Raw genomic sequence first — 13119 nt, 5'->3', positions numbered from 1 at the left:
CAAATTTGGCTACTGGGAGCTTCTTCAAGAGGATTCCTTTAAAAGCAAGTTTAACTTTGCAGAAGTTACAAATGAAATCTGTGACATTGTGAAAGAACATTCTCTTGTGCCTTTCTCTCTTCATGTCTGGAAGACTGAGCAGAGTCAGGAAAAGACAGAGCCAGTGTCAGCAGGCAAGGGCACGGTCCTGGTTACTACACTGATCTTAATGTGATAAAGTCCTTTCTTTGGGAACCACACTTTCTTCATGCCTTGAACTTTGGGTTCCAATAAGATCTATACACATAAAAGGTGCTCTGGTCTATTCTTCTTCATTGTCTTCTTCTTCTCCTTCTTTTTTAAAATTCTCACCCAAGGATATGTTTATTAATTTTTAGAGAGAGAGGAGGGAGAGCAGAGAGAGGGAGAGAGGGAGAAATATCAACTCGAGACAGAAACATCGATTGGTTGACTCCACTACATGCTCCAACTGGGTATCAAACCCACAACCTAGATATGTACCCTGACCAGAGATGAAACCTTCAACTTTTTGGTGTATAGGATGAGGCCCCAACCAACTGAGTCACCCAGTCAGGGATAGTCTCTATCTTCTTAACTTCTCTTATGTTTCCGTCCTTAATCTAATACTACTCACATTATCTCTCCCCCAGGAAGTTTGCCCATTCAGTGCTTAATTCTCTAGAGGGTCAAGACCACTTCTTCCTATTCAGGGAGTGGAGATGAAGTCCAGAAGGGCACATATAGCTATCAGTATCCAAATATGTCCAGATTCAAGTCTTACAGAAAGGAATCAATTGCCTCAAAACACTGATTATCTAAATGGTTCAAATCCTAACTTATCTAAAGTAAAAGCATTTTACCTTAAAATTGTAAACCTGCGTTACTTTTACAATTTTTGCAAAGGACATCTTAGAGACCTTAGTAACATTATTAATAGCAGCATTTTACAAAATAGACCCCTTATCCATCTGAGCTGCCGATCACTCCTGAGCTGCCTGTAGAAGCCTCTGAAATCACCAACCATGTCTCTGAGGTCCTGGTTAAGCACATGGTGGGCCAGGGCATTCACAGCAGAGACAACTGTAGGAGAGGATTTAATTCTCATGTGTGTTTTGGTATGAAGTCAACAAATTAAGACATGCAAGCACCACAAGCAAACTAATGTTGGCATTTTATGAAAATAATTTTAAATACAAAAGGTATATGCTTTTACAAATTGCCCCACACATAGCTTCTGTGATTATCATAGTAATATCACATAGGTGAACAGCTGTTAATCTGCATACTGAACTTAATTTATGAGTTGAGAAAACACATTTTGATTGGTTGCCATGTGAAAAACAGACTGTAGATCTGACTTTAAATCATCTTCCCAAATTATTTTCTTGTTCATTTTGTAAAGTGTCCCAATAGTCAGATCAAAAACCAAACTTTGCTAGTTCATTGTTCCAAAGGAAGAAGACTAACTTATACATTTTTTTAAATTGCCTTGTCATTATTGTCAAGTATAGAAAATATCTTGAATTCACAACATAACACACTATTAAAGATGAAATAAAGTGAATTTGCAATTAGCCTAATAGATGTAAAATGTTCAAGTATATCAAAACACTATTCATAATCATTAAGTTTCTTACTATTGGCTTATAATATACTATATTTTTCATAAGTAACTTGAAGGCTAAATTTAACCTGGGTCAGCATTACCATCAAGTATTTATTTTTGGTGTTTTCCTTAAAAAGGCTATAATTTTGTTATTTCAGATGAAAAATAAGTAAAGTAACAAATCGAATGGGAATTTCTATTCCTTCTATCCTTTGCTCAGTAGAACACTTTGTTTATGTGTACATGGCGAAAATGATCAAATGACCAAATTACCCCAAAGCAATTAATTTACTGAAAAAATTTTTGATAAACTTGTCTTCTGGTGTTGCCATTGTTAAAATTCTCAGATAATTTAATAGGGTAATTGTTCAGGTGCAGTTTTACTACCAATCATAACCTAGGAGAAAGACCCTTGAAAGTATTTGAAACATGCTCTTAGAACGTGCCTAGCCTCTGGGTGAAATAGCTCTCAGACAATAACGTACTTGCTCTCATACCAATGGTGCTGTGTTCTCTCAGGGTTTTGTTAACGAGATACAGAATCATTATAGTTCAGATAGTCATACCCCAGAGTTGTGGGAAGACAAAATCCTCCTTAGTCCTTGATGGTTGGTGCTTGGATTAAAGCCATCTAAAGAGGAAGCCAGCTACCCAGAGAGAGGTGTATCATTATCTACATCAAAGCTTCATCTCATGGATGAGATGGTTGCTAGAATCATTGACTGAAACCCACCTCTGATTTGTGTCGCAAGGGCAAATGCATTAACTAAAGCTAAGGATGATCTCATCTCGTATACCTCTGAGAGATGCACAAGCCACAGTAACGTATTCACCTAGAGCAGCGATTCTCAACCTTTTCCTCTCATGGCACACACAAACCGATTACTAAAATTCTGCAGCACAGCAAAAATATATTAATTTTTTTGCCCATTTGACCAAAAAAAGGGTATAATTTTGATTCATTCACACCAGACAGCTATTGCTGTTTTGGCTGTTGCCATTTTTTTTCTAGAGTCATTTTTTAATTTGAAAATCTAAGGGAAAAGAGGTCAGTGCCCCTGACTACCATATTTTACCATGTATAATGCGCACCCATGTTTCTGGCCCAAACTTTCAGGAAAAAAATCTTTCATTTTAATTTCTTAATTCAATTTTGTATGTATTTATACTTATAAACAAAACTGATTATCGTACTCCAGGGTATTATTTTGCATATGGATATTGTCATTGCTTTCTAAAGTCACACTTTTAATGCATAAGCATAAATAAAAGAATTAAAAATATGTATATAGATACAGAATTAGTACTACCTATGTATAATGTACATCCTTATTTTTCCCTCAGAAATTTGGGCAAAAAAGTGCACATCGTACATGGCAAAATGCAGGTAAATAGACGTTGCATCTCCTAAGCCACAGCACATCAGCTGAAAATCGCTGATCTATAGAATGTGGAGTTTCCTTGCTCAAACTGAGGCCACTGCAAGAAGGTAACTTACTTTGGTGCATTTGATAGACATTTGGGTTGTCGTGGTCTGACTCAGTGTGGAGAAAAAGTCCACTTCAGGTTTGAATATTTGATGTGATAGTTGGGAAATTCATCTGGGAAAAAACTGGCCCTTGAAGTCAGCTTCCTGCTGACTAAACCCAAGGGCTCTCTCCCGTACTACGTCCACCCAGGACTCAATTCTGGGACCCTCCATCACGGGCGGTGGGACAAGTCAGTAGAGCCTATGGATGACCACAATGTCTGAACCTGAGTGCTGGCGTGAACGCTTCAGGCCGTTTTTGGTCTCTTTACAAATTCTTTCTCTTTTTCTTTTCCTACTTAAAAAAACTTTAGCAGTCTATTCTATACATTTAAAAAAAACCCGTAACCTACCCAGCCAGTCTCCCTTCCTTTCTTTCTCCATCTCTCACACACACACAAGCACTCTCTTCACAGTAATGACGAAAGACTATTTTCTTGAATCATAAAAAAATGATTAGGTAAGTAATCTGATAAAGGCTGCAGGAGAACGGCGATAAGCTAATGGGGTTTTTTTCATCTTTAATGCGGATGCCCTGTAACACATTCAGAGACTGCAGTGAGTCACCTGACACATGCAGCAAGGTTAATGTTAAAATGGATTCTGTCATGTTGTGGTCTGAAAAAGGCAGGAGCCCACAACATCACCACAAAAGAGCCACTTATTAAAGTCATAAAGAGATGGAAATGGACTTACCCCTGCCTGAGACGTCTATCAGGACAGCTGGGTGGGGTGGGGGCAGGGGAATGGAAGACGGCAGGGACTACGAAGGCCCTAAAGCACTGACCTCCGCAACCAGCCTGCAAGAGCCTCAGATCTGTCTTAGGAGCCCTCCACTCTGAGTGAGTCAGCGAAGTTCAAAGTTTTGGTTCTTAACAGAGAGTAGTTACAATGGTCCATCCCATAACAAATCTTCTAACCTTACTGAGTTTTTCACTCCCTTTGGGAACCACTCTGTATGGTTTGCAACATGGAGAAAGCAGCTTCATAAAGTGCTCAACTTAGATCAGAGACGAGTAAAGTCACAGGAGAAGCGGAAACACAGCTCACACACCTACCATGGTCAACGGTCACTGCCTTGGGGAAAACGTTAACAGTAAACCATTGACTTGATGAAGAGGGGGACAGGGAACTATGGCCGAGTCTCCTTATTCTGCCTGGCAAATTTCCTGGTCACCCTTCAACACTCATCTCAGGGCTTCACCTCTGCTCTGAAGCCAACCCTAACCATCCTGGACAATGAATTAATTCTTTTCCATATAACTTGTACCCATTTATAAAAATAGTTATTCTCACACTGCACTATTATTTCTTCTATGTGTGTCTCCCTGAGAAGCTTGTGCATTCCTTCTTTTTGTATGTTGAACTCTGCCCTCCTTCCTCTCTCTCTTTTTTTAATCCTCAGTTGAGGATATGTTTTTTATTGATTTTTTTTTTTTTTAAGAGAGAGAAGGGAGAAAGAGAGACATCCATGTGAAACAGCAACATCAATTGGTCGCCTCCCAAATGTGCCCAACCAACAGGGATCAAACCTGCAACCTAGGCATGTGCCCTGATAGGGGATCGAACTCACAACCCTTTAGTGTATGGGACGATGCTCCAACCAACTGAGCCATCTAGCCAGGGCTCCTTTCTCTATCTTGTTTAAACTATTATCTCCAGTACCTGGCAAAGTTTTTGATACACAGAAGCACTGAAGAGAAGTTGCAAAAGGACTGGCTGACGGCATGACAGAATGCTGGCCCTGTGGAGAGCTGGAACGCTGGCCACCCTGGTGGTATCCACATAAAGATCAAGAAGGTTTCGCTTGGCTTTCTCTCTCTTTCTCAGTCTCCCTCTCTCTCCCTCTCTCCTCTTATCTGCTTGACAATATTAAAATCTTTTAGTGGGGCAAGACTGATCCTACAACTACGAGAGAGCTAACAGTGCAAATGTCCATAGGAGAAACACCACTAAAGTTAGAGGATCTGTGTCCACCCTTCCCAGACCCTGACTCCTCAATTTCTCACAGTTTGGTTTCATCCCCAATGATCCACTGAAATTGATCTTGCAAAAGTCATTTTTTGGTACTTCTTGAATTCTGTATCCTGTGCATGAATAATGCATTGAGGAAAAAAACCCCAAATGATTCGCATTTAAATGTTCTGGAGGGAAAGCACTTTGGGCAGTCAGGGGGTTCTGTGTGACTCTCTCGGCCTCAATTTCCTTATCTCTGAAAAATGAGGGGCTCAAGACCACCACTGAGCTCTGGTCCAGCTCTGAGAGAAGAAGGACTAATTAATTCATGGCTCAGTGTGCATCCTACACAATCAGCTCTTCCCAGAAGAGAGCTCTGAAATTGATTTTGGGGGGCGGGGCCAAAGAGTAACAAATTCGAAGTCGACTCAGTATGAAGTATTTTGAAAAGTTAGACCCTCGCTGTGCACATCACAATAAGCCGTGCTATGTGAGTGCACGTCTGCCCCTCTCCTGTCCCGCAGCCACTTGCCTAGTTCGGGTCCTCAAAGCTCTGCAGAGAAATGGGCTGAGATTCAGGGGTTCTCCTGCAGTCTGTCCGTGACTACAAGGAGAGGGGCCAAGTATGGCCTCTTTTTAATTTCTCCCAATGAAATATTCACTTTGAGCAGTAAATACAGAGAAAAATAAGGTCAGACCTGAAATCTAAAATGTAAGCATTCTGGAACTTTTAAGAAAATGGTAAGAAAACTCACCAACTTCAGTGCCTTTTTCCAGAGTGAAAGTAATTCCATGCCCCTTGAGTCCATCCTCTGCATCCGTCTCTAAGATGACATAGGCAGCCGAGTGGTCAGGGTCTGTGTGCTGAGGGACCCCCCCCCCCCCGCCCCCACATACAACACACACGTGAGAAATCTGAAACCTGACAATGACGTCACTAAGAACAGAAACTGCAATGGGACACATGCAAGAGAAGCTCCAGTCTGAGGGACCCTGGATTCACCCCAAAGAAAGCGTAGGCACTCTGAATGGACGAAAGGGACGTTCTCCCGAAGGAGTCAAGTTATTTTAACAAGTGCAATGTGTACATTTTTAATGCCGTTTGAATGTTCTGGAGAGAAAGTCAGCTCAGTTGTACACCCAGGAGTTTCACCCACAGCTATTGGTCAGCTCTTTGAATAGAGTTACCCAAGCAGCTTCAAATTCTGAAACTTAAGGTTTAAGAAAGTTCTCACATAAAATTGGAAAAGACAAAGGCATAAATTCAGAGGTTACTGAGGGAAAATGAAGAATTAAAACTTGAAGACAAATTAACCCATTTTGTATTTTGTTCTTTTTAAAAATCTTTCTATCAAATGGCATTTTGGTAAGCATTTACTAACCGACGATTATGACACCCTACACTACTTGTCAATATGGGGGATGCAGAAATAAAAAACCACAAGTCTATTTCTAGCAATTTCCCGTACACTGGAGAGAAAAAGCTAACACACGAGAATCAGGTGAGAACTGCTGTGACGTACAAGGTTATGTGCTGATGTGTGGTCGGGTAGAAGTACCACAGAAGTTCACGGCAGAAGAGCAGAGATGAAGAAGGGGACCAAGACAATCGTGTGGGCAAAGGGGCAGGTGAAGGCATGCGGGGAAGAGCGATACGAAACTCAGAGGTTTTGTGAGACAGAGAAGTAAAAGGCCCGTGAGGGCACTCCTTTGCAAGTGAATGAAGACAAGGTTGTATGCGTGGAGTGGGAGCAAATAATGAAGACCCCCAAAACCAGGTAGAAGATCTGAATGTGTTCAAAAAAATAAAAGAAGGTAGGATGATGCAATTATCGAAGAAATTTGCTTTGGCATTATGTATTACTATTTTGTTGTTATATAATATTTATTATTCTAGGCACACCATTCTGAGAGCTTTACATCATTTAAGTTAATCCTCACAATAATATTATAAAGTAGGTGCCATCATCCCTATATTACAGAGGAGGAAACTGAGTTTAAAGAGGTGGAAGGAAATCCCCGTATTCAGGGAGGGTGAGGAGGCGGACGTGATGACAGGAGGCGTGTGGCTGGCGCATAGAGGCCCAGTGGAGGGCATTCAGTGTGATGGTGTGGTGAGCACCAGCTGCATATCGGAGAGTGTGCAGGTAGGTTGCTGAGGGGCAAGATGTGTCTGCCCTTGAGGAAGTTCTGGTTCAGAAGTCATGGTTACAGAAACTCTAATACTATGAGGCAGAACATGGTAAGCCTCTGGGAGAGATACAAATGATGAAAGCCAGACAAAGAGCACTACTAGCTGAATGCACTGGAAGCTAGAAGAGCTTTATTTTATTTATTTAAAAAGATTTTATTTATTTATTTTATGAGAAAAAGGAAGGGAGAGAGAGAGGGAGAGAAACATCAATGTGTGGTTGCCTCTTGCACACCCCCTACTGGGGACGTGGCCTGCAACCAAGGCATGTGCCCTGACTGGGAATTGAACCCGTGACTCTGGTTCTCAGGCCCAAGCTCAATCCATTGAGCTACATCAGCCAGGGCTAGAAGAGCTTTATGATGAAAGCAGAGTCTGAGCTGGGCAGTGGAGGATGGGGAGCTTTGCAGATATGGGAAGGGGCATGAAAAATCTGAGAGGAAAGAATACCTTAGATCAGGTGAAGATAGGGAAGGGACAGAAAAGAGGAAGGCTAGAGTATATTTAAGAGTTGGTGACTGCTCTGGTTTGGCCTAACCACTGGGTTCCTGAGAGAGAAGTTGGGACATAAGGTTCAGAGGGAGACTCCAAGAATTAAAGACCCATGGAAATTTCTGGGCTATGTGGAAAGAAAAAGGAAACCCTTCACTGAAGCCTTCAGTGAGGGTCAAAGGAGGAGCCGAGAGTGATTTGAAGTTTTTGAGTCCTTGTAACTAGCAGAATGATCCAGAAGGATTAGGAGAAGATCCAGGCAGAGTATGGAAAGTGATAACTTTGGATTTCAATGGATGGTGTTTAGCATGAAGGTGAAAAATTCAACAGGAAGTGCCCAAATGGTAGCTGGACTTGAGGAAAGAGGGAAGATGCAGAAATGGGATGTGAGCGTCTTTGGCATAAAAGTGGTACTGAAACTGTACACATGGAGGGGGTTTAGTGGAAGAGTGCAGCGAAATGGGAAAGCCGAGGCCTGAGCCCTGGAGAGGAAAGAAGGGGTTCTGTACAGGAGAAGGAGCAGTCAGAAAGGCAGGCAGCCAGTGGGGCAGGGAGACGGCAGGAAGATGGGCCCCTGAGAGTGTGAATAAAGGGCACTGGGAGCAGAAATAACAAGCAGATTCAACAAGAGAAATGACAAAAGAAGGAAGGAGACAGAGGGCGACTTCAGACTAAGCAGGAAACAGATGTACAGGTCAAAGGCAACAGGAATGGACCAGCAATTTAGCGTTTGGTGGGGAAGGGGCGGAAACAGAAGGGAGCAGAGAGGTGTTGGGGTCAAGTAAAGTCTGTTCCACAAGTGGCAAGCCCTGTCCATGTGGATGGAGAAGAAACCATTGGAAAAGGAGAGACTAAAGATGAAAATGCTGGAGATGGAGGTGATAAGAATGGGGGCCAAGGGGTCAAGAAAGGTGGCAATGGGGACACAGGAGATTAGATTAGTTTGTGAGGACACGATTTACTGAATAAAGGGGAAGAGGAGAGGGTTGGTGTGGAGATGGTGCCAAGGGTGCATTTGTCTTCAGTCTTCTTGATGATGCAGAGGACGGTGTCTGCTAACTGCTGGGGTGTAGGACTGGAGGCCGGAGGAGGAGGACAAGGGTCTGAAACAGCCACTGCAGGAAGCTCCGCAGACAACGGGGAAAGGAGAGGAAGAGTTCGGCTGGGAGGTGGAGGGGGTCAGCTGGGAGGTAGAGGGGGTCAGCTGGAGCTGGGCTGTCAGCGCATAGCCCTGGGACTCTCGAACCTTAGAAAGGGCCTGGACAAGCAAGCAACATGCAAATACACTGCAGGGCAGAGCATTCCAAGTTTCTTAAAAGACTGGTAAGAAATTATAGCTGGAACCCTTTGCTTGAATAGGTTTGGGGGACAGTTTCAAGGCTCCTTCATGAAAATATACTGCTTGTGATCAGGAAGGCTCACTCTGCTGCCAAGTGCTGAATGCAGCTGAATCGCCGAGTCCAGCATGCCATGAGGGCACAGGAAGCAATCGTGAGCTTTGTGGCAGTGCCACCAAGAACTGCAAGGGAGCACATTCTCTTAAGAAGGCACTTGAGAATCAGCATACAACACACACCGTATCTCTAGGAGATATACACTTAAGCATTTACAAATTTGCAACACAGGTGTCAGATATTTCCTGACCTATAGGTCACAGATCACTCGAAAGCAGAGAGAAATTCCATTCTACAGTAAGCCAGGCCCTTTAACACTTCACAAATTCAAAGTGGAGGAAAGACTCAGTCACAGCCTCTTCTGCTTCAGTTTCCTCATATATAAATAGTAATACAGCCAACACTTAGTGATGGCCTTTTCTGTGGCAGGCTCTTCACAGGCATCTCATTTACGTGTATGAAGTGGATCTCATTACACAGATGAGAAGACCTAGGGTGGGACAGACTGAGTTTCCCCTCAGCTGCTGCACCTCAGAGGGGCAATGGCGGTTGCACTAGATCAGGCACTTGGGTTTTACAAGCCAGCAAAACCTCAAACATTTATTTGGAGATCCACAAAGGGTTGCCAACTGGGAGTTTTTTATGTCATTTACCATAGTACCATGTAAGAAAAGACACATAATGATTTTAAAAGTCAGGAAGAACTTAATCTCAGAATAAAGGATTCTTTTAAATGTATAACTTTGTTTAGATAGCATTTTTTCATGAGGCCTATTTTTATAAAATATTTCAGGTACACAAGAACACAGGAAAGGTAATGAACATCAGCGCGCCCTCCACCCACTTAAGAAGCACTGCATTACGCTGTGAGTTAGAGCCCTCAGGGACCCATTCTCCTCCTCCACTCGGGTGACAAGTGACCATTATTATAACAGGAATGTTTCTCACTTCCAGGCATGTGTTCACACATTCATACCCGTGCAACTTTGTTTTTCTAATGTAGTCATCTCATCGGTGGACTGAGTGGAGCAGTGAGGATTCAGTGGGTGACAGGCTTCAAGATACCCTGCACAGAACTCCTATGTTTGGGAACCACTGCCCTAGATGGTGGGGGGGGGGGGGGGTCTCGTTAACACTCTCAGTAAGCGAAGTGCCCATCAGTAGGTAGGAGTCATAGTCCCTGCCTTTACTGAGTCTCCAAAGACTGATATTTGCAGAACTCTTTATAGTGACAAGTCCTTTCTAATCACATTTAAAGGTAGTTTCATGAGAGCCCCCTCTCCCATGACTCAGAATTACCAGGAGCTTGTTTGTCTGGTTTCCCAGCCAGACTGTGACTCCTTCATTTCCTAGATGGGCCCGGAAGGCCCAGAGACATTAGGGTCTGCTCTAGGTCACACAGCACCCTGTGGCGTAGGCACCGGCTTCCTGGCCTCCTTCACCAAGAACCCCAGTACCTAAGACTCCAGTGTTGAATTCCAGGGTTTTGTTGGTGGGGCCCCAACAAAACCATTTTTGCTTTTGTTGCTTATTTTGTATTCTACTATTTCCAGTAAAATGCGAATCATAATCGTCAAAACAGGAAATACTAAACGACAGCAAAAATGAAATAAACTTAAAATAAAACCGTAGGAGGGTGGGAAGCTTCTGTATATTTTTATTCCTTTTTCAGGCCTCCCTTTACAAAACTCTTGCAAAGTTGGCAACCTCCCCAGGACTTGCAGGGCTCCCCAGGCCTAAGCGGGCCCTGGCATCCATGAGGCTGGCGGGCACCCGAGGTCTGTCAGCGCTTACCATGACGTCCGAGCCGTGGGCCGCGGGCGACGTGGGAAAGCGCACGTCGCCGACCGAGAGCCGGGAGATCCTGCCCCGCACCAAGTTGCTTGGGATCCAAAGCACACAGCGGGAGGGGGTCGGAAGGGGGCAGAGCCCTGAATGGTGGACACGAATTGGCTGTGAGGTCGGGGGGCGGGGCAGTGCAGGTGAAAACGCCGGGGCTGAGCTGCAAGTCCTGCTCCTGGGTCCCCAAAAGGCACCGGCAATCCACGCCTCGTTTGCACTGCGTGCTGGCTAGCACTTCCCGGCACGGAGCCCTCAGGGTCGCAGCAGACTCTGGGGACAGAAGTACCCAGCAGGTCTCCGATCTGTCTGGCCTGCAAACTATCAAAGTGACCTTCCCGGAAACAGCGCCCAGGAGAAAGAAGCAGGGTCTGACCAGAGTAAGATCCACCGCCTGGAAGCGGATTACAGCCACAGGCTCCGCCCTGGAGTCCCAGGTCTGGGGCAGGGCAGCCACAGAACTGAGGGCTAGAAAATCCTAGGTGTCTTTAAGCCATTTAAGCCTCAGGTTGCCACCTGAGAAATGAAGAGGCAGGTCACCATTTCTTACACCCCAGCTAATGCAGATTTAAATACATTACCTCTTATCTGTCCAACCCTTCAAGGGAGGTGAGTTATTTTCATTTTATTGGTGAAGAAATGGGGATTCCGAGAAATTAAGTGATTTAAATGACTTGCCTAAGGCCACACAACTGGCCTTAAGTGGCAAAGTGTCCTAGCTGCAAACTCTGGGTTCTGTCCTCTGTTTTGCAGGGACTCGTTTTCAGAGCTATGGGGTCCCTCTGGGAATATGGTAAAAGCTATGAACATTCTTGTGCCCTTCCCCCCATCCCCACTCCCATGTCAGGTTTGCACACACCTAAGTTTTTATACGGTAGAGGGCTCACTGATTCTTTGCTTTGCACACGGACTTTCAGTGCCTACCTGTGGGGAAAACTTTGAAGATTAAATACAGTGGGAAACGGTGCTATAGAAGTTATATTATTCTATTAATACGTGTTCCTGTGGGCAAGGCAGGGATGTTTTAGGGACACCCAAGCCCCCTCTGCTGCTCCAGGATGAGTATAATAATCCTATTGGATGAATTTCTTTTTCTCTTTTTGTTAAAGGCTGAGATGGTGTCAACTCAAAAGCACTAGGAAACAAAGGAGTGAGGCAAAGGGGTAGCCAGTTAGTTCCAGTTGACTGTGGTCCTGTGGGAATTAGAGCCCAGGTTTGCTGTATCTTTTCCTTTTCCAAGAGAAGTCTGAAATTTAAATGTCCTTTGTTTTTCCCTATCCTGCACTACTCACTTTATCATATAGTTATAGAGACATTTGACATAGGGATTAGTATTTATTAACAGTTAATTGTAAGCTTTACTCATTTGTTCATTTTTTGCTTTTCTTGATTTTTTTTTTCATGTGGCTGGAATATATGCTCTATTCATTTTTTTTTTTTCCTTTTCCAGGATGAGTCTCTGGCCTGGTTGATATTTTCTGAGTACTTTATGTTCTGAAGATGTCTTTGTTTTTCTTTCAGATTTGAATGCTGGTTTATTATATAGCATTCTTAGTTCAAATTAATACTTTTTAAAGAAGTGTTAAGTCTCATTCTTTAAAGAATAAACTGTTCTTTTGCCCTTCTCTCTTGGAAATGTTTGGATTTTCTCCTTACTTTTATGGTATTAAAATATTCTAATATTGTTAGGATTAATTTAAAAATTACTCCTATTGTACAATTGTTGGATCCTTTAAACCAGAAACAAAATTTCTCTGGAAAGTGGTCTCTGCTATTTCTTTCATTGGTTTTTCCTCTTTATTCTTCTGTTTTCTTCTTTCTGGAACTTACATTGGATTGATATCGAACCTCTGAACCTATCATCCATACTTTATCTTTAAAATTTTTTTGACTGTTCTTTTATCTTCCTTTTTCTTTAACATTCTAGCTCACTGATTTGATCTCCAACTGTGTTCATTCTTTTACTCAACCAAATTGTTTAACTTTTCTTTGGTGTTATTTTAAATTTCCAAGTTTTCTTTTCATAGTACCATCACCTCTTTTGAAAAAATGGATGCTACATGGTCTTAAATAAAGGTTTTACTTGGTTCCTTTATTACATTTGGCTCCTCAA

General features: G+C 43.0%; 1 protein-coding gene across 1 annotated transcript in view; it reads right to left on the bottom strand.

Annotated features, from left to right (window-relative positions):
* The window catches only part of ENOSF1 (enolase superfamily member 1), a 32262-nt gene extending 21243 nt beyond the window's left edge, over positions 1–11019 (bottom strand). The window contains 3 exon segments of the mRNA XM_053913332.2: positions 962–1080; positions 5846–5954; positions 10962–11019. Of these exon segments, the coding sequence (XP_053769307.1) occupies positions 962–1080; positions 5846–5954; positions 10962–10964 (231 nt within the window). The 5' untranslated portion in view covers positions 10965–11019.
* Between the last annotated feature and the right edge of the window lie 2100 nt (positions 11020–13119).

The sequence above is a fragment of the Desmodus rotundus genome, chromosome 10, assembly GCF_022682495.2.
Source record: "Desmodus rotundus isolate HL8 chromosome 10, HLdesRot8A.1, whole genome shotgun sequence".
In the NCBI taxonomy this organism is placed as follows: Eukaryota; Metazoa; Chordata; class Mammalia; order Chiroptera; family Phyllostomidae; genus Desmodus; species Desmodus rotundus.
The sequence above is the reverse complement of the archived record's forward strand: the minus strand, read 5'-3'. Positions and strand labels throughout refer to the sequence as shown.